Source organism: Athene cunicularia (assembly GCF_003259725.1).
Source record: "Athene cunicularia isolate RWA chromosome 26 unlocalized genomic scaffold, athCun1 chr26_part2, whole genome shotgun sequence".
Classification (NCBI taxonomy): Eukaryota; Metazoa; Chordata; class Aves; order Strigiformes; family Strigidae; genus Athene; species Athene cunicularia.
The window spans coordinates 1,287,118-1,307,949 of NW_020799137.1; the positions used below are offsets into that span (position 1 = coordinate 1,287,118).

Here is a 20,832-nt window from a genome sequence, read left to right on the forward strand (position 1 = left end):
CACTTTCCTCCATGTGCACTGGCATGAGAGTCATTAGGATGCAGGAGGTGAGAGGCAGCCTTCCAGCCTTCCTAGACTTTGATCCTGCAGACAGCCCAGTCTGACCAGTAGCAACCAGGAATACCAGTTGCTGGGAAAGGCGTGGCAGGGCCCTAGATCCTGCATGTATGCTTGTTTGCTCTGTGCAGACAACAAGCAGCCTTTATATGGGGCTCTGGCAAATGCAGTAAGGAGATTTTGCCAGATTTCATCAAGTCTGTTTTTAGACATGTGCAACTTCTCCCACTTAGGGTGGATTTTCTCTCAAAGAGCGAAAGCATACGTCCTCATTTGAGAGCCCTTTTCTTCTGTCTCTTTTCCAAAGTATGAGCACTTAAACACCTACAGCTTTTCAGTAGTAATGATTTTTGTTTTAAACTGGCAAAACACATATTTCCCTTGGTCATTCTTGAATATTTTTATGCACAGTTTTGCTAGCTATTTTCCAGAAATAGAGTTTTTGCCAAACATGCTTTAAAGAAAATTAAAGCCTGAACTGATCATCTTTGCCAAAGCTTTAAGCCACTGAAAACAAGTTCTTAAAACTGGAAGTACTGGGCATCCTTAGGAGGTGATGCAGCCAGACCTGCTTATGTCACACTCCCCTGCTTTAAGCAACCTCATCCTTGCTCATTGTTTCTACCTTTCCCCAGTACACAGGGATGCTTTGTGTGCGCCGCTTCCACTGCGGTAGAGTTTTTCCTTTCCCTGATCTTCACTGATTCACCTCCATGCCGTTATCCTCTCACTGAAACTCAGCTGGGCTTAGCTTAGAGGGATGCTGCTAGCGCTAGCCTGCGTGAGCAACCCGCAGCAACTCCGGTGTACTCTAATCTCCTTGCATACGTTTTGCTAAGATGTGATACTTGCTCCCTTTCCAGCTGAGAGCCCAGCTGTGGTGATGTTCTGTTGAATATTTACTGTGCTCTGAAGGACGTGATTTTGATGTTTTACAGTGCTTCATTTGGTAGAAGTAGTGACCTCAGCAGTCCCTACATTTCAGCCAGTCGCAATACATCTCTAGCTACCTCACCCACTACCATTGGTTCATCTACCTCATTGGGCACCCCGTGGCAACCTGTCTCTTCCTGTCCCACATCTCTCGGTGCGAACACTACTGCATCAGCCCGCCAGTATACCAGGTAATGGCTCACAGCTGAGATAACACTGCAGAAAATCAGCATTTGGGTTGGAAGTTCTGAATTCTGGAGTTGGATTATGGATTTGGAAGTGTGCTTCCACGCGGGAAGTGCTGATAAGAAATCCCAGAATGGTTATGTTGGACAGTTTCGGTAGTGCCTGTGCACCAGCAGGCAGTTAACAGCCCGTATATGACCTTAGGTCTTCACCCACTGGAGTGGTCGATTGTGCCCTCTTGCTTCCCTGTTAGAGACACAATGTGTTGCTCAGGCTGCTCTTGGATGTTCAGTGTACAAGCTCTTGGAGTTCGTTCCTTCTGCTTATTCACCAGGTACACTTGCTAATCATTTTTGCTACAGACAGGGATGTGAAGACTATAAATTCCTCCTGCTTATTCTTCTACAAATTTTTTAAAACTCATTTTAATGTGTGCTGTGCTCTACAAAATCATGAGTCTAGAACAAGGAGAATGAACTGTCAATGTTCCCTTGAGGTGGCTGGTCTTGGTCAGCAGTTGAGTTCACTTGCTTTGCTTTCCATTATGTCTTCTCTATTTCAGAGCCCCTTTCAGGCAACAAACTGATTCTGCTGTAGAGAAAAGTACAGAGGGCATCTCTGCTAGCACCCCCCTAGGTGTAATCACAAATCGTGCTATACTCGGCTCTGCTAATGGTATTGCGAATGCTGGTGCTGCCTCAACTACAGGAAAGGACTTCTCAGCTGAGGAAGCCAGGGAGCGCAGAAGGTCAGTGAGCAGAGTGCCGGTGTGTGTCGGTCCTCCTCTGTGATCAGGTCTCACGTGGTGGTGATGGTGGGGCTGTAAGAACTGTTTCTTAGGTGCTACATGGAGTTACAGGCTGCTGCCCCCTTGCTCCGTTTTAAGGTTTGGAACTGAGTCATCACTGGCTTGTAGGTTATGTTTAGTTTCATAATTTTCTACTTGTCTTTTCAGCATCTCAGACTTTTTCTTTAGTAGTCATCTCAGCTGCTAATCCCAATCCCTAAGGCCTCTCTATAGAGGGACAGACAGCCTGGTGGTTGCTAGCTGTAGGTTCTGTAACGTGAATCCCATCCTAAAAAGAATGTTGGACTGAGACACGTTTGGATAAAATCCATCCCTCTTGATTCTGCTCAGCTAATTTTACATGTTCCCTGATGGAGACATCTCTGCTGCACAAGTCCCCTAGATTCCCTCTGCAGTTAGTGGGGGAAAAGAAACATTCCTGGAGCTTGTAGATGTGCGATACAGGAGGAGGTGGACTGTGCTCCAGCAACATGCATTTCTTTTGATTGACTATAAAGGAAGACACTTACTTAGAGGTAGAAGTCTGCCATGTACAGCTGAGGCTATTCCAGCAGTCGCACATTGTGAATTACTCTGAATCTAGCTGGTGGTATTTCTTTCTTATCATATGATGTTATTTTAAGACTGGGGAAACAAAAACCTGGGGTAACCGGTGCCATTTTCAAAGGAAATTTACAGTGTGCATTTAAGTACAGAATATCAAATGACCCGTAATTATTTCTGCAAACAGGTTAACTTTTGCAAAATCTCCTGATGGCATCAATTAAAGTAAATGGTAATAAATAAAATGCAGCAGTGAACTGTATTTCTGACTAGCAACCAGTTCATGGAGTGTTTTCAGTAATTAGATTCTTCCAAACTAAAATAGTAACTCCTTAAAATACAGACCTTCCTGAGTGAAGATGGTACTCTGGCATACTTTAAATGCCCCGAAGCCAAAGGATGTGGAAAGCAATGATGGAAATTATCAGCGTGCAAAGGTAAAGGTGGTAGAGCTCAGCAGTGCCCTGTAATCTGCCACCAGCCACGTGACCTCTCCCATGGAGGGAGGGCGTGCTTGCTGCAGGCTTCTTTGCCTCAGCTGCAGGTGATCGAAGAAGGAAGGTGGTCTTTTCTATTTGGAAAAATACTCAAACTTTTAATGCTATTTGGGCTGCTTTTTTTTAATCCAGAGCTAGCACAGGGAGTGCTTTGAAGCTATTGTAAGCATTCTAGATGAGCCACATTCATCAATGCTGTATGCAGGATTCAGGGATATAATCTGAAATAGCTACTGCAGAGTATCTTTATAAGAACACTTAGTTTAATATTAGGAGAGCCTCTGGAGCTCTCAATCGTGGCAGTTTTGCTAGGGGTCAGTTGGCTTAGTGTCACTTGCAATTGAATTGAGATGAGCTGCCAAAAGATACTCCCGGTGCAAAGTGAGATTGTGCAAAAGAGGACAGAGTGAGTATTGTGCTTTCAGTTCACACTTCAGTTTCACAACAGTATCTCCATTTTGGTAAGCTCAGAATCAAGTTGCAGAAGCGTTAGATTTTTCCCTGGAGAAGTGGGATCCACAAAACCCACCAGACTTCTGGCACTGTCTGCAGACAGGGAACTTGATTGTGATAGTACTCGTAGATGCCCAAAAGAGCATCTATTAATATTACTGCATTGGCATTTATTGCCAAATGAGTTTCTATAAATAATATAGGTCTGTTCATCTCCTGCATTTTTATTAGAGAACTATCTCCTATGAATTATGGCGATGGTAAGAGAAACACCAGAAAATTCCTACCACCTTTAATTGATGCTTTGAAACTACTGAGAGGAAAAAAAAGCACAGCAATGATGCATTGTGCTTGTGGGTGGAGGAAACCTTACTTATGAATGTATGTTCTAACAGCAGGACATACGAACTGGGGAACTGCCTGCACATTTTGAACTTGGAAACCTGGACCTAGAGAAACAGGAGGGGTCACCAAAATGGGAAAAGCTTGTTTTGGAAGGAGACCAATTCCAGAAAAATAAAATAAAAAAAGAAAATGGCAAACAGTTGTCAGGGAAGCACTATATGGATTTCAGTTCCCACCGGCAGCTGTTGCAGTAGCATTTGGTCTGCTTCAGTGTTTCCAAAGCTCCAGCTTTCTCTTAGCAACAAAAACATAAACAAGCTTATCATCTAATATTAGATCACAGGGATGTCTCCTAACTTGTGGCCTTAAATTATCTGTGTGAAGCCAAAAGGTTAAAGCAGAACAGACTGCTAGGTCTGGGGAGGAATGACTAGTGAAGTGCTCTGGAGTGCTCTTTCACATCCTTTGGTGGCCAGAAAGCCTCACCCTGGCCCACCAGAGCATTCCATCCATGGCATTTTACCTGCTGCTTGTTTACTAGCTAAATTGGTCAGCAAACGCTCCAGTAGCTGAAAAATAGTATGAATCATGCCTCACGTCATTACAAAGGGGAGGAAAGAAAAAACCAGAAAGGAAGGCAGCACGGGAGGAATCAGTTTGGAGGAATGCAATGCAGTCTGTCTACCTGGATGGACTGTAGGAAATCGTGGCCTGGTGTGAGAGCCGTATGTCTCTGCTGTTCAGCCAAGCTCCTGCTGTGCATATTTACATGTACCCAGCTGCACGATCTGCCTCCCTTTATTCTGCTGCAGCACTGCAGTGTGCTGATGCTGAGAGGCTGGAAACATGCCATCTTCCAGAGTCAATATTTTTGCCAGGCAATTTCTTTTTCATGGGAATTTTGGAGCCACTGATGACCATTGCTGTTTTGGCCATTTTATGATCTCCTGCCAGTGTCAGATTGTCTCACGTTGCAAATTGCATTTATCCAGCTGCACTCAAAACAGCACTGGCTCTGCTGAGGGTGAATTACAAGCGTGTGGATGCTGTGCCTACAGTATCTCACGCAGACCTTGTTTTTTCTGGTGCAAAACTAACATCCTTTTGGCTTCCGCTTGGCACCACGAGCAGGTGGTGGGGACTCGGGGGTGCTGTCGGTCGCAGCCCACTGCTGGGTTTATCCTTCGTCCGGACTGACAGCGGCCTCTAGTGCCACCAAAAGCTCCTTTGCAAAGTTCATCTGCAGCCTTGTCCGTCTAGTTTCAGTGCAGGGCTCTGTGGCCAAATCTTCTGCCGGGAATCCCGCGCTGCAGCCGCTCTCCAGAGGTCTGCTGGTGTTGCAGGCTCCCTGCATGCTGAAGGCTCCTTGGACCTGTGTCCCCTGTGCGTGGAGAGGGGTCTGCAGGAGCTCTTGGCCAGCTGGAATGGGACTTGTGCCTTGAGACATCTGGGACTCTCTGAAGCCTTTCCTGTTATGTGAAAGCTTTGGTTCCCAGAGCAGTTTGAGAGGCTGCTGTGCTGCCCAGGGCTGGGGGGCAGCTGTCATGCGGGGTAAGACAAGCTTTGCCTCAGAACTTCTGAAAGGCTAGTCTGTGTTCTCAGTTGTGTGACCAGTTTAAAATGACACTCCTGAATTTGAAATCTGGTCTGGTTTTGTAAGAATTAAGATTTTAATTTGTCCTTCCTCTTCCCTTACCCCCCACCCTTTGTTTATACAATTGTATTCTGCAATTGTATTTGTTCTTCCTGTTCCTCGGGAAGGTTCCAGCAAGGTGGTAGCACTTGCCATCGGGCAGGCTGTTAGAAACAGGAAACATGTCTTTCTTTTCCTTATTTTTGAATGCATTGTGTCCAGTTTCTCAGATAAATCAAGAATAGGAGTGAGGTAGACTTGTTTTCTTAGAGGCTTTGGGGCTGATGGTGCTCAGCCTGGCTTCTTGCCCTCTAAAGTTTCCCCTAGGAATTTTTTTCAGATGAAGAAAGTTCACTGACGTGCAGGGTAAATGTGTCTAGCAAACAATTCTCTTTTCTGCTTCTTTCCCAAGAGGAATTTATTTTTCATTCTTCGTTCCTTCATTCTAAGGATCCAGCAGCTAATTATAGTAGCATATATTAATAATATATTAATAACTGAATCCTCCTCCACTAGTACTGTTAGATGAACAATTTTTGGCAAGTCCTTTCACCTTGTCATTCTTATCCTGTCCAAATTCAGAGCATGACTCCTCTGGGGTGAGCACAAATGCCTGATATATCTGTTAACCCTTATTACCTGACAAAAAAAAATAAAAATCCCTATCTCTATAAAAAGTTAAACTATGGGGTTTGCATTCAAGGGGTATTTAAATGTCACTTGAAAGGAACTGGTGGAAAAAGCTCTGAGCATTATCTCTATCACCTTGGGGTTTTGACTTTATAATCCCTATCACTGACTGACATAAAGCTGAGTGGTCTTAATTCTCCTGGGAAAAGTCCCTGGGGAAGCAGCACGGTGGGGATAGTTGTGCAAGGTGCTGCTGCATGGCGAGGGACAGACTCCCGTCGACACTACACAGCGGACAACAAAAAGTTAAGAGGTCTCTCTCTTGTGAAGAACTGAACAATCATCTGGCACCTGCCGTTGAAAGCATTTATCTGCCATGCTTCTGTGGTTAATCTCTTTCAGATAAAGTTGTCCCTTTTTAAAAAGGCTGCTGGTGCAGATGACGTGGGAGGGCAGGAATTCTGCTGGCCATCGGATTGTCCATGTTGGGAAGAGACGAGATTGCTCCTGCTGTATCAGAAATCAGGCTGCATTTTTATTTGGAAAAAGGTCGAGGTGTGGGATGGGGGTCACTGCTGCTGAGCCTGGTTTCCTGTAGAGAAGGCGAGCAGGTGTGCTGCTGCGTGCTCAGCTGCCGACTGACTTTATCCAGTGCTCAGGGGAAGGGGGGGAAATATTCTGACATTTGCTTTGGGCGGAGGAGCCCAGGATGTAGGTTGGCCTGCTAACTCAAAGCAGGAATATATGTGGGATCCTCCAGGAATGGTCAAGGAAACGAAGCAGGGAGCACTTGAGCTAAGCAGTGTAAAAGAACTACAGCTTGACAGCATGGAGCAAGCAGAAGGTAAAACTGCCTTTCCCTGTCCCTGCCTACATGCAAAATTTGTGTGCAGTTCCTCTTTACTTACTAATTGTAACCACTGATGTGTTTCACATATTTAATCCTTGTGTCTAACAGCACATTTGTCTAATGGCAAGTTCTGCAGCCAGGGCTCCAGTTCCATCTGGGTACCACCGTTACCCGAGCGTTCAGGGTATGGGCATTTACTAACTTCGATATGTTCAGATACTTTTCTGTGTCCAAACATGGCCATTAAACTAAAGGATTTGCCTGAAATATTTGTGGAGATACTGTGTGATGGTACAGCTGAGAGCTAATTTAGCACCAAATCAGCTATTCTATTAAATTCTTTGCTCCACAGCACCGACCCGTGGATGTTACAGGTGGAGAAGCCAAGGAAGCCAGGTAGCCACCCTGGGATTTCGATAGGAAAAGTTTTTGAGCAAACTTCAATTAAATCATCTGTCTCCAAGAATAGTGGACACTTGAAATTGAACCAAAGCTACTGCCACGTGCTAAGAAATTGTAATCTTAGCTCGGTAGGAAATGGAAATATTTCATACGTTATTAATATTCGGGGATGTTTTCTGTAATTCATCTGGGGCTGACTCGTGATCATCTTCCTCGAAACCCGCAGGCATCTGTTCGGTGGCTGCTTCCACGAGGTGGCGATCGAAGGCTGCTGAGATGTACTTGCATTTCTCCACGGTTTATCTAGTTCAATAGCTGAACCTTCTTTATCACCACCAAGCTTTAATTTTATTTATTTTTTAGTTACAAAAGGCAGTTTCCTAAATATTTGGGGGAAAATTTTGCCGAGTGAATTTTTTTCCAGGGGTTTCCTGCCCTGTTTCAGACTCTGAACTAGCTTTGGGGAAAGCTGTAATAGGTCTGCTTTAGAATGTTAAATTGTGTTGGCTCACTTGAAAATGAGAAAGGGAAATACTGATAGAGGCAGGACACTTGCATCTTTGCCCTTATTATTTCTTTCATCAGCTGGCTGGAGATGGAGTGTCATCCCGCTCCATTTCATGCAGCAATTTTTTTTAAATGCAAAGATTCAGCCTCTGAAGGCTGCAGACAGTAGTGCACATTGTTCTGTGCCACCGTGACAAACGTTGTATATTGACACCTAATGTCCTATGCTGAACACAAACCAATTTCAAAATATTCCAGCCTGGAAAGCTGTGATGGTTGCAACTAATACATTCAGTAACTAAGGGGAAGTTTGGTAGGAAAAAGGTGTTGCTGGCTTGCTTTGTTTTGTTTGCAGCACTATGCTTTTCTCTTACAGAAAAATTTCCTGGATTGTTTTTTTTGTTTTTAAACAATACATTTTTCCTTTTTCTGGAAGAACTTTAAAGGTCTAGGTTCACAGCAACAGCAAGCCATCTCCAGACAAGGTAGCCAGTTTAAGGAATGTGATCACTGTGATGTTTGTTGCCTTTTCACTTTTCACCATGATGCTGAGTGACATTAATTCTAATGCAAAGGGATAGCATTGATCATTTAAAAGCTTCCAATCTACCTGCTGTCTCCCCAGCCCCAAACTTTGAGTTCTCAGTAGGCATCAGTGCTGTATTTTATTGTTCTGGCAGAGGAAATAGAGAGCACCTGGGGCTGAGAGTGAGCAGGGCTGTGTTCCCACCTAGGTCTGCAATTAGAGCACTACTCACTTCTTTGTATTGCAGTAGTCCAGCCTGCAGAGGAGGTGCACTGAGCTAGCTGCTGTAGAAATACAGCACAAAAGGAGCAGCTCTGCTTTCTGAAGGGCATACAAAGAGATGAGCATGGGCAGATGGGGAAGCACACACAAAATCATCAAGAACTGTATGATGGGAGCATCAGCTGCCATATGCATAACCCCAGCCCATTGTAAACATCACATCAAAGCATGACTTTTGAGGAGGGATAAAGGGTGCTTGTTGTTTTGATTAACAAGTGACAAAGATCACAAGTCTCTCAGTCTCTCAGATCAGCACCTGAACATGTTGAGGAAACATGTAAAGCAAAGCTGTTGCAAATAAATAATTTCATCTTCGGCTTGTTAACCTGCTAATCATACTGTAAATAGATGATAGAAATTCAGACATTTAAGCTTTCATGAGTTGAGAATTCACAGTCCAGATTGAAGCACAATGACAGCTCACAACAGCCAGAAGTAACTTGGGAGAGAAAAGCAAAGGTCCGAAAATGGTGAATACTCAGCCGAGCCTTTTCAGGCCAGCTGTGAAGTGCTTTAAGAGCGTGATCCTGTTATCCCTCTGTCCTCAGCTTATTTAATAACTCAGCATTGTCTGACTGTCTCTCCCCTCATTCTCAGCTCCAACACTTGCAGAGTCTGACATGTTATCCTCTCTCCTGCCTGTTGAATGGTCTTCTCAAGTTATAGTCAACCAACTTTTCATGGCAGTTTCTCTAATGTGTTTTTGGTCGCGGTGGGCTGATGTGCAGTGCATGTTAGGACAGGGTTAAATACAGTCAGGGACTGAAACCTCTTGCTTGCTTGGATGAGAGAGCAGGAGTTTGTTTTTCTGGCTGTTTCCATGTAGTTGTCAATGCCTGCCTTGCTGCTGGGTACATACTTTATTATCGAACTTGAGCAGTTGTATTTTGGGAACTGCTGTCAGCATTGTTGCTTGCAAAACTTGCACTTGCTTCTCTTCCTTCCCCAGCTGATGGATCGTTTCGTAGCTAGTGGCAGATCTCCAGTTTGTAGGAATGCACTGCTGGGATGCTCTACTTTCCCAGTTGTTTCCAGGGGAGCAGTATCAGTACTTGGGGCTTTTGATGGGCTTTTTTTCCTCTTGCTTCTTTCAGTGTGTGTGTATATAAAACATACATATGTGTGAGAGGTAGAGATGTATGTATGATAAAGGTTTTTTAATATACTACAGTGTTTGGAATAGTGATGTTGTACTCATAAGAACAGCTATTTAAGATGTTTTAGAGTCTGAATATCTGTATGGCTTTCCATAGTCTTGATCATACCTGGCTCCCCCTACCCCTCTTACCCAGATCTGGAGGAACCAAAAGTCTGTCCCAGCTTTTGAGAAAACCGTCACTATAGTTTCTAGTCTAGTGAGTGTAGTTCAGAGTCACTCCTAAACTCGAAAGAGAATTAGGCTGAGATGTGGGGAGAGGGCCTCCTGCGCACAGCAAGTTCTCCTGTAGAAGAGCCACATGCAGCATAGCCCCAGTTCACAACCAACAGTGCTGCATTCGCAGAGGCCAGACACCCTGTAGTGACTGTCTGCCAACTCGTATTCTTGCTGCACTTGCTACAGGAACATGGGTTTATTGGAGAAGGACCTGATGGGGATGGAGGGAACCTGTTGTGACCCAGCGCAGCTCATGGGGGTGTGCATCTCCATTTTTGGTGTGCTGACAGCAAGACAAAATGCCTTGAATCCACTTTGACAAGAGGGCAGCTGTAGCATTTAATGAATATTTAGCTTCCAAATTTGTTGCCAAGTTTTGACACATGAAGGTGAGTGTCTTTTAGACAAGTGCTTTTCCAGTGCTGGGTCACTGAAGTGTGGAAATACAAACTTCCAAGTTTTACAGATTCTGGGTGTTCCCTCAGGGACTGGCTGATGTCGTTCTGCCTGCTGGTAGATGGTGTTTGCTGCAAACGCTCCAATCTCCAAGTGCTTGAAGGAGTTCAGGAAGCCAGGAAAGGAGACCAGCATTGTAGAAAGATTATCAGGAACTTCTGTGTTTCTTGGAGAAATTCATTATCTGTCCTTGATATCTGCGCACCAATTAACAGGGGATTAATTTCCTTTTCTGTATCATTCACCTTTTACTTGGGAGGGATTTCTCTCCACAATATGTTTCTTTTATCTCCTTTGGCAAAGACAGATTTGCTCTTGTATTCTTGGTTTACCAGCTGTATATCCAGGCTTACTAGTGCCCTGTTTTGAATCTCCCCTTCTGTTAGTATTTAATTGCAGCTCCTTTTGCCTTGAGATGGTGACGAGTAGTTGGGATCCATCATTGTGTTACACTCTCCTGATTAAAAGAGTTAACAGAGAAAATAGGTGTTTTCTTGCAAATAGGAACAATTAAGTGGGAGCCAGATTCATCATTCAGTTCCCAGGATTTTTTCTAGCTAAGGCACAAATCAAAAGCTTGTAGCTCTCTTGTGGCAGCAGGCCACACTTGTCTCTGTCTCTGGGAACTATAAACTGCAGTGTTTTTGCTGACTCTCACGTACACATCTCTAACAATTTATATTCTGCTGCTTGTACTTGCAACCGAAACTCTGGGAAAAATCTGTTCTGCTTTATGCGTGCCTTGAACTTGGTGTGATGGCTGCTCTTATTTCATGTATTTCTGAGAGAAAGCTTATTGCAAGAAATTACAATGCATAGGACCATTTATTTGAAGATTTGCTTGGATCATGTGGTATTTGCTTGAATTAATAGGATGACATAGATACTGCACTTTAGCAAGCAATGCGTTTCTTGAAAACGTAATTAAAAACTCTGTGGATTGTTTACAGACTGCCTCGTACCCCATTTGCTGTCTGTCCCCTGCAGCTTGCTGTGATCTGCAGTTTTTCTGCTTTGGAGAGCAGCGTATTGCTCTCCCTCTGTCATCCAGCCCAGCCTTGCTTTGTGGCTGCATCAGACTTACCATCTCCTTTCAGTGAATTTGTTCTCTCTTTCATTTTTCTGTCCCATTTAGCACATTCAGGTCTCTTAAAATTCAGCTTGTAAGCAAAAAGCAAAGTGAAGCATCACCTAAAATTGTAAAATCTGTCTTTGCCCCCCCCCCCCCCCCGGAAAAAAAAAAAAGGGTAGAGAAAAAATGTGATTGAATTGCCAGCAGGTATGGTGTCTGCTGTTTGCATTTGAAATATTTACAGCACAGCTGCCTGCCTTCATCACTAGGAAAAGGCTGTAGCTACTTACTTGGAGAAACCAGCTATGTCACTGTGCAGTGGCTCTGCTGACTTGTTTCAGAAAACTCAGTTATCTCATGCTTGTAAAATGGCTTTGGGTGAGCTCCAAGAAGTGGGGAATTGTGTAAATGGAAAGAAACCAAAAGTTAGCAATCGATAAAGGCTGCAGCCCAAACTGAGCCACTCTGACTTGCAAAATGTGCTTGTCTGAGGATTAAGTCACTGTTACAGGTTGGCCATCCAAAATTGCTAATGATGTTTTTACATATTCCTATTTGTATATAAATTCTTGGAGAGCAGAGGAAAAAAGTCTGGGAGAATGACAGGGTGAGAGACACGAAATGTTTTTTCCCTTGCTGTATGTGTACACTCCTGTAAGCAGAGCTGTCGCTAAATGCTGAAAGGAGGGAAATCCTGCAGCCTTGCTGTGCTCCTGCAAACCTGCCTCCTCCGACCCTGCCGCAACGCCGCTGTCACAGCTCAGCAGCAGCGTGCCCAGCCTCCTGTTTAATAACTGATGCTGACCTGTTCTCCCTGGATTTTCCTAACCTTTTCTGAAACTGTGTTGAAAATCTCTTTGTCCTCTCTCTCACATCCAGTGGCAGGGAGTTCAGTATTAGTTTCTTCTGTGTGCAAAAGTACTTGCCCTGCTGTCAGCGTGCCCTTCTGTTGCTCACACATACCGGGAGTGTTCCTGAGCAAGCACGATGTGGCCCCCTGCATATGTGCTGTTGTATGAGCCGAATGCCTCCTCAGCAAAAGGCAGATCTCTTCTTTCTTCCTCTTATCCCCATCCTATGTACGTAGCTCCTGCATGTCTGTGTCCTGGTTGCAGAGCATGAGACGTCAATTCCACCGATTCAGAACTGTTTGCAGTCAACTGCCCACCTTACCTAGCTACAAATTTACTTGGTTTATATGTCTCAAGAACTTTTTTACCACTGCTCTGAACTTAATTTGCAGTTTATTTTGCTAATGCATTCTTCCTGTAGGTGGCTTATTACTTCTGGATGCTGTGCAAATAGCAGCTATTCTACTTCTGTCAAAAGCTGCAGAAAATGCTTATTGTCTCCTTAATGTGCCATTACCTGGGTAGCACATATGCAGTGCATAAAGGAGAGCAGAAGAGAGCTACTTGTCTGCAAAATAAGGAGTTGCACAGCTTTCACTCATCAAACAGCAGCTTTTTTGTTCATGAAGCAGCAGATTCTTGGGAGGCAATCATCCCTCTGAATTTTAGGCGCTTCCTGTGTTGGCATATCCATCACAGCTAGTGTGTCTGTCTGGATAATCAATGGGAAGAAATGAGCTCCTCTGCAATGCATTCACATGATCTGTGCTGGAAGCTCTTTCTGAAGGTGATAAATTGAGCCCTGGAAGTGCAGTTCAGTGAGCCTGGCCAGCTCGGGTGTAGACATCTCCATTGTAGCCAGCTCCCAGAGCATGATTCATCTCCTCCAGAAGCCTGCAGTGCAGGCATCTCCAGTACGGGGGATCGATCCGCTGCACTCTCCTTGGACTCTTTGGAGATCGGGGAGTTTGGGCCATGGTTTATTGGGTCAAGTACTTACACCAGTTCTAGGTGAGAAGACTCTCACACGTGTCCCACCAACACCTGAAGAAGTGCGAGGTGACTGGCTGCCGGGGAGGTAGCTCCAGGTAGTCTGAGGAACCCCCTGTTAGGTGATGTGCCTCTGCTGAGCACTGGAGGTCTCTCTGCGTTGGGCTGCCGCTCATGAGCCGCTGAACACAAGATCATGAAGGTGGATAAAAGCCATCATAGTAGATGATTTTAGAATGATGCTGATTTTGTGATTATTTGAGGTTTTGTCATAGTGCAGCAAAGTTCATAATCTTTCTAATAAATGTTGTAACTCACTGGATCAGATGCAAAATCTGTTCAGCCCGTTACCTTTGGCATGGAAGTGGTCTGTAGTGGAGAAACAAAAGATTCCAAGGACAAGCGTATTCCTTGATGGATCTTCATCCCTCACTTGGGCTGTACCTAGATCTTTGATACTCTGTTAACCTGTGGCAGTTATATACCTGCAAAAGAACATTTAATTTCAGGCACCCTCATCCCTGTACGGTGAGACAGTGTTAATAATAATTCTCTATTAACCAGGCTGAAGAGTCCAATCTAATTAATCTTTCCTAAGATGGAAGCCACTCCACCAATATGGAAATCAGACTTAACTGCTGTGCGGGAGCACTGCCAGATTCCTCTCCAGTTCCTCCACAGTGAATGTCAGTGCAGAGAGTTCAGTTTATATGTTTTCATGCAAATAATTCTTCTAAAATCTCCCCAGTTTAATGAAATCTGGTGGTGACCAGCTCTGTATTTTAACTGTGTGTTTTTCAGTAGTAAGGTATTCAGTTACCCCAGTGTGAGAAAGTCATCTCTTTAATTTCATAGCGCTTTTTTTAAGGTGTTTTGTTTTTATAAGATGCCTGCAGTTCAGACGGTTTCTAGCATGATGGGTTTCATATTGATGAAGACAGCAGATTGCAGGAATATGGTCATGAATATAATGACAGGAAGGAGGGTCTAAAAAATGTGCCAGTGCAGTATTTCTGTTCTTGAGATATTTATCTGAATGAGAGGTGGTTTGTTGTTTTTTTTTCTTTTCTAATGATGCAATAAGACATGAAATGGGACAAGTAATACACTAAGTAGTTGGACCTTATTTAACAGAACACATTCAACACTAAATAATTTATTTAAAGACTGTAATGAGAACGTAATATGAGCATTTGTATGTCATATGTTCGTGGGAAAGTTGTCCCAAAGCAGAAGTCAATAGTAGGCTTGGTAGATGGAGTTAAAATGATTTTTGTCCACATGAAAGAGAATAATATCTCAGTTCTGGAGCTTGCAGAAACAGGAAGGCAGAGCATCTGTTTTTATTTTAACCTCTTCTGCCCTTTTTTTTTTCAGGTCATATCTGACTCCAGTGCGGGATGAGGAAGCAGAATCACTGAGGAAGGCACGATCCAGGCAGGCCAGGCAGACTCGCAGGTCTACACAGGTAAAGAATGGAAATACTCGTGTTTGTGTGTAGGATGAAGAGACCCAATGAATAGAGAGGCAAGATTTTCTTTTGCTCTTGTATTATTACTTAGGATGAGGAGCTTGTCTACCTTTGTGCTGCGTTGGAGAGGTTCTAGCAAAAGTTCCTGCAAACAGTTATTACAGAGTACTCCCCCAAGCATACATGAGTTAGATTTCAGAGCTGTCATTTCTGCAGTAGACCTGCCTTTTAGTTTGTAGCTTGATCACGTCTATTTGGGTAGCTTTGAGTCAGTGATTTTGTCGATACAGTGAGAAATGTGTTAAAGGCAACAGAATTTTTTTTTTCTGTTGGCATAAAGATGAAACGTTAGCCTTGCCAGATATAAGCCTGCTGGGCATTTTAAACTGACCTGGAAGACTTGAAATCTAATTGCATAAATTTAAAAATTCTCTTTCTCGCTTTCTCTCCAGGGTGTGACACTGACAGACCTTCAGGAGGCAGAGAGGACCTTCAGCCGCTCTCGGGCAGAGCGACAAGCTCAGGAACAGCCGAGCGAGAAAGCGGAGAGCACTGAGCCCACTGAGGACAGCAGCGAGAGGCAGGAGACCCGGTCACGGTGGAGCAGAAATACAGATGAGGAGGTGATCCTCCTGGCCTCATTTCCCATTGTTTCCGAGTTAATGAGACCATTTAGGATAGCTGAGATCAGGAGAAATTCTTTTGGGGATGTGTGTTTATTTTAAGGGGGGAAGTCTTGCTGGGAATAAGTAATGCTGGGGAGTAGCACTCACCTCAGCGATCTGCCTGAGGGGTGTGCATATGTAGGTGTTAGAGGTTAGCTGTTCCTTTGCTCTCCACTGGGAATTTCATTTTTCTGTCTCTTGCCAGAATATGAAACTGTGTAAATCACAGAAAGTGGAATGAGAAGGCTAATGATAGAAATGTGGCCTGGATCCATCCTCACCGCGCAGCCTGGACTGAGGCTTTGTGTTCACATTTTTCCACAGATGCTCTGTGTGTAATGGAAAGCTAGAGAGACCAGTTTTCGAAACCCCTGCCATCACTTCTGTTTTTTCACTCTAAATAATTGGTTTCTATTAGATAACTTCTTTGTCCTGCCATTGGCTATAGGGATGAAGAGATTGATCTCAGACTTCCCAGCAATGGGAAGGTATTCTCATAGCGTAGCTGTGCAATGCCTTTAACATTCATCCCCATCTGATGGAATGAACCTGATCTGGCAAATGGAAGCGATCATTTCCAGCAGCAGTGAAGAAAACATTGCACTCTAAAAGATTACTCAGTTCCCTGAAATCCCAAATCTACTAGTTCCTCTTTATTCTATTAACTTTTTGTCACGGTTCTTTGTTTGTAGAGTGTCTATCGGCGATTAAGGTGCCCAGTACAACCAGACAAACCTACAACACCTGTATCTCCTTCGACGTCAGCACCTCTCCTTTATACAAGTTCATACCTGACTCGAACAAATAAGTATCTAGGTCTTGACTCTGTGAATCCAGCAGATTTCAGAGGTGTGGCCACAGAAATGGAGAAAAATGGTATGTACACAGGAGAATGAAGAACAGTCAAAACTCAGGGATTTTCATGAGTTTTAAAACTTTGTGTGTACAGAGAGAATAAGTTTCCTTGTTATTTTGAGGGGAGAAGTATGGGGAGCTGCCATCTCACCAAACAAATGTTATTTGTTTAATTGGAAATCCTAATGTAGGATGCGTCCTATTGCTTGTAAAAGAGAGGGATAAAAGGATGTTTTCCATTCTGGATAAATAAATGAGATAGTAATCCATGGAGCGTTTAGATCTTAGAGCTGAGGGGAACAATTCTACTAGTACAGCTTGTCCTCAGAATAGGAGTAAATCAGGATAATTTGGGGAGAGCTGACAGCTAGGGTAATCTCTCTGGGCTCTCATAAAGGAAGGAGTGTGAGTAACCAGATGTAGCAGGGCACTGAGATTCCATTTCATTTGGTTTAATAACTCCTTTGTAATATAACACAAGCCAAGATGACCTTGATCAGCTTGAAAAGAACCCCAGTACCTTAGAAAAAGCACAGATGTAAATCACTGAAACCAAAGCAGTCTTTATTTGCTTGGCCAGAGTGTGAAGATCAGGATTTAGACGACAGATCTCCAAACAAACAGTCGATCCGAGAGAGGCGGCGGCCGAAGGAGAGGCGAAGAGGCACTGGCATAATTTTCTCCACAAAAGATGTAAGTTTGAGTTCCTTAGAGAAGAGAAACTCAGGCTGAACTCAGGGTGAATTTTCTTCCAGTTCCAAGCTTCAGACTTTTTTTCTAAGTCAGTTGATTTCCCATTAGTCCATCCCTCTCTAATTCTGTTTCAGACTGGCACTTCCAAGGGAATTGCATCCCTCTTTGGCCCCTGAAAAACCCAAGCAGGCAGGCTGTGGGAGGCCTGTTCTTGAGTCGTAAATCACTGAGAACCTTGCAGAATTGTGAAAAGAGAGCCCACATGGGAGAAGAGAGATTAGAAGTCTAGTTTCTTTGGAAGAAGGAGGTCACAAGCCACTGGAAGTATTTTCAGATTCTTCTGAGCCCAAATTTGGCCATGCTTTAGACACCCTGAAAGGAAGACAATGAGGAATAAAACCTGTGTCTGGATCCCCTGCCCAGCACCAGAGAACACACACAGCATTAAATGCAGAAGAGCTGTCTGTGTCGTGGTCATTTCTCTTAGTTCTGATTTCAAAAGGATTTCTTCAGTCTGAGGGAAGAAATCCAGCCCTCCAAACCTTGGTTAGAGATTCAGGTAGGAAAACAGACGACCTTTTGCAGGAAAGAATAAGCATTATTGTTAACAAGTCTGCAACAGTTCTAGTCCATCTGTGGACATACAGCCTTCCTCATACACCTCAGGGGCAGAGGCTTCCTGCACAATAAGTGAAAAAAACCCCAATGGTCTTCCCTGTGGCAACAATAGATCTGTTGAATATATGGAGTTACAAGTTGAAGGGCCCTGCTGGAAACCTCAGTTTCTATTGAAGACTTGCTGCAAACATCCCTTTTTGTTATTTTCAAATGATTCTTACTTCTTTTTTCACTTACATGCCAAATGTGATTTGTTTTTTTTCCTTACTTTTTTTTTAGTTAAATGCTTTACAGCTTGCCCAGTTGTCTAGTGGATCGTTGTAGCAATAGTACTAGCTTCAGAGCAGAAGGTAAATCACTTCTCAGAGTTTTAGTTCATTTCCTTGTTGTCTCTATATGAAACTGCAGCTACAAGTTCTGAAATACCTTGAGTTCAATACGGTAGTCAGTCAGATGTGATGCCATGGTAGTTTACCATTGCTCCATGAAACCCTGGAGCTGTTACAAAGAGGCAGTGGGTTACAGAGAGGCTGTGTAAAGGCAAATTATCTGGGATGACTAGTCTTTCCTCCTGGAGTCTAATTGAAGTGGAGGATATGCTTTGGAAGTCAAGTATTATGTCAACATTTCAGATATGTGGCCTTCCCAAGTGTCACAGTATATTAAGGAGTGTGACTCCTTCTCCTACTGATTTTTTAGGAGCATTCCAATTGCAGTAGCCATCTCAAGAGAGTAATTCTGTCCCCAGTACCAAGATCTTCTAAATGACCATTGGGTTACCAAACCTGATCTGATAATCAGCCAAAAGCATCTAGACAGGCATTTATTTCAACAGAAGTGTTTTAGCTTTATCATCAAATCGTAAGCAACAAATTATCTTCTTGTGATAAAATTTTGTTGTCTCCAAGGCTGCCTAATTATACTGTTTGCTTTTCATCCTAGAATGATGATGAAGTTGATGGAAATGAGGAAGGGAAGGAAACTCGGGTAAGTGAAACCATATGTCTAAATAGTTGATATTTCACTCTTGAGTGTTGGTGGCAGCAAGTTTTCTGTGGCTTTACTCTTGTTTATATGAGAGATTCAGGCTCTGTTCGGGAGCTGAGTATGAACTGGGAGGTAGTTCTCAGTAGCAAATTGCTTGGTGATTTCTCATCTGAAAGAAAAATACTATCTTCAGACTGGCCTAAGTTCAAAAGTTGTCTCTCTGAGCGCTCTATAGGCAGCTCTCAAACCTGGAGGGACTGCAGCAGAAGCAGGGGTGAGTGCCTTACTGAGAACACTGTCAGATGCTGTGATGGTTGGGGAGAGTGGCTGTCGGGTGTCCCGAGGAAGGTGCGTGACCTTGTATCTCAGAATCACCCTGATGCTGTTATTTTGGACAGTATGTTTTGTATTTCTAAAATCTGTGGTCTTGTCTCCTCATGGATTTGTTTTATTGTGGGAAATTGTCTTGGCAAGCAACACATTTGAGATTGTTCGTTGTTCCCCTGTTCTGCTTGCAATAGTCTCATTGTCCTTTGAGGCCCTTTCTTTCCTTTTATAATAATTATCAAGTCCTTCCAAATTGCCTGGTTTCTTTTGGTTTTGTCTGTTTTTAAAACACATTTGTGCCTGACAACATGACTTATTCTGACAATGTTAAAGCTAAATACCTTTCCAAACTATTAAAACATGATGTGGAAGACCTGGGAAAAATAGCAAACTTAAGGTTGCATAGGGGTCAGTCTGTTTGTTTGATGTTTAATCTTTGCCAGAAAGTGTTGAACTTGTGGTAGCCTTTCCACACACTTTGCAATTCAGTAGTGATTGAAACATAATTTTGTTGAAATCAAATGGTTCTTTGCCGAAAATTTTCTACTGAAAACGCTCTTCGGGGTGTATTTTTCTTTTTGCAATACTCTGTCAAAATGGGGCAAAGTCACGGTGAGCCTTGTGGGGGCCAGAGACTCACGCAGTGCAGCGATGGCTCTTGGCATGAGCTTATCTTTCAGTGCCAGCCTTTGCTTTCCCAGTGCTTGCTTTGCAACGTGAAATGTGGGATATTCCTTCCCACAGAAGCACCACCTGCTTCGAGTAGCCCAGGTCTTCCCACAGGAGTTTGTTCATAATGGTACACAGCTTTGTTAAATCTTCCACTTAACCCTGCGTGAAAGATTCAGCCATTTATCATCCTTAAAATTGTTTTGACATTTCTGCTGTCTCACAGTAAGACTGGAGGAGAGGTATTTTGTAATGTCTGAAAAGTCATCATAATAGAGACACCTAGTTTCCAGCAATCGTGTTTTGGACTTGCTGGGAATGTCTTGTTCTTCTGAGAAATTGTCCCAGATTAGCTAAATTAAGACAAAATAATATCTTGAGGCTGAAGGTTTGGAGGCTTCCTGGAGTCTAGCCCTGAAATTGTTGAAAACTCTACTGAGCACAGTCCTCACCGCTCCTGTACATGGGTAAACTGCACTTCGTAAGAACCCACCATATGTTCCTGCCCCAAAATTCAGGGTCACCCAGTCTCTTAAAATTAATGATGCTATTTTCCCAAAAATTAATAGCAAGGAATATTATACTTCTCATGATAGCAATTCCCATTCCCAAGGAGATCTTGTACTTCCCAAGATTTTCTTGTGGGTTCCCATTTAATAGCAGAGCAACTTGCTTTCAGTTCCCTTGGCCTCTTCACGTGTGCTTTGTGGCAAGTCCCCTGTTTTCTTATGCATCTCACATGTGTTAGACTCTGGTTTAGACTCTCCTTCTGCTCTGCTGGTGCTGCTTTTCCCATTCTCCCAGACCTCTTGTTTTTATCCAGTTTCCAGTTCATTTTCTTTACTGCATTCCTCCAGCATCATGTCACTTGGTTTTCATCATTCCCTGGTTTATTGTACATCCAAATCAGAAAAATTTCTGTCCTGCTAGCTGGCCATCAGTTTGGCAAGAATCATGGAGCAGCTCATTGCTTTCAGTTCTAGTACCAAGCAGGAAATACAATTAATAATCATTAATTCATCGGTAATAATAATTCTAGAATGGCAGGTGCCACTGTCAGAGTTGTGAACTTGAACACACTGAAGTGTCCCATTTTAGTTGCAGACCCACAAAGACTCTCCTAATCTTACGTGTGAGCGGGGGGGGGGGGG

At 43.5% G+C, this 20,832-nt stretch overlaps 1 protein-coding gene across 3 annotated transcripts in view; it reads left to right on the forward strand.

Moving 5' to 3' along the window:
* The window catches only part of PPP1R12B (protein phosphatase 1 regulatory subunit 12B), a 119,362-nt gene that overhangs the window by 54,765 nt on the left and 43,765 nt on the right, over window positions 1-20,832 (forward strand). For 2 of the 3 annotated variants that reach the window (XM_026864399.1, XM_026864400.1), the window contains 7 exons: window positions 996-1,181; window positions 1,739-1,924; window positions 14,774-14,864; window positions 15,320-15,490; window positions 16,225-16,408; window positions 16,968-17,080; window positions 18,641-18,685. In XM_026864399.1, the coding sequence (XP_026720200.1) occupies window positions 996-1,181; window positions 1,739-1,924; window positions 14,774-14,864; window positions 15,320-15,490; window positions 16,225-16,408; window positions 16,968-17,080; window positions 18,641-18,685 (976 nt within the window). The remainder of the gene's footprint in view (window positions 1-995; window positions 1,182-1,738; window positions 1,925-14,773; window positions 14,865-15,319; window positions 15,491-16,224; window positions 16,409-16,967; window positions 17,081-18,640; window positions 18,686-20,832) is intronic. The other variant, XM_026864401.1, reaches the window with a different exon arrangement.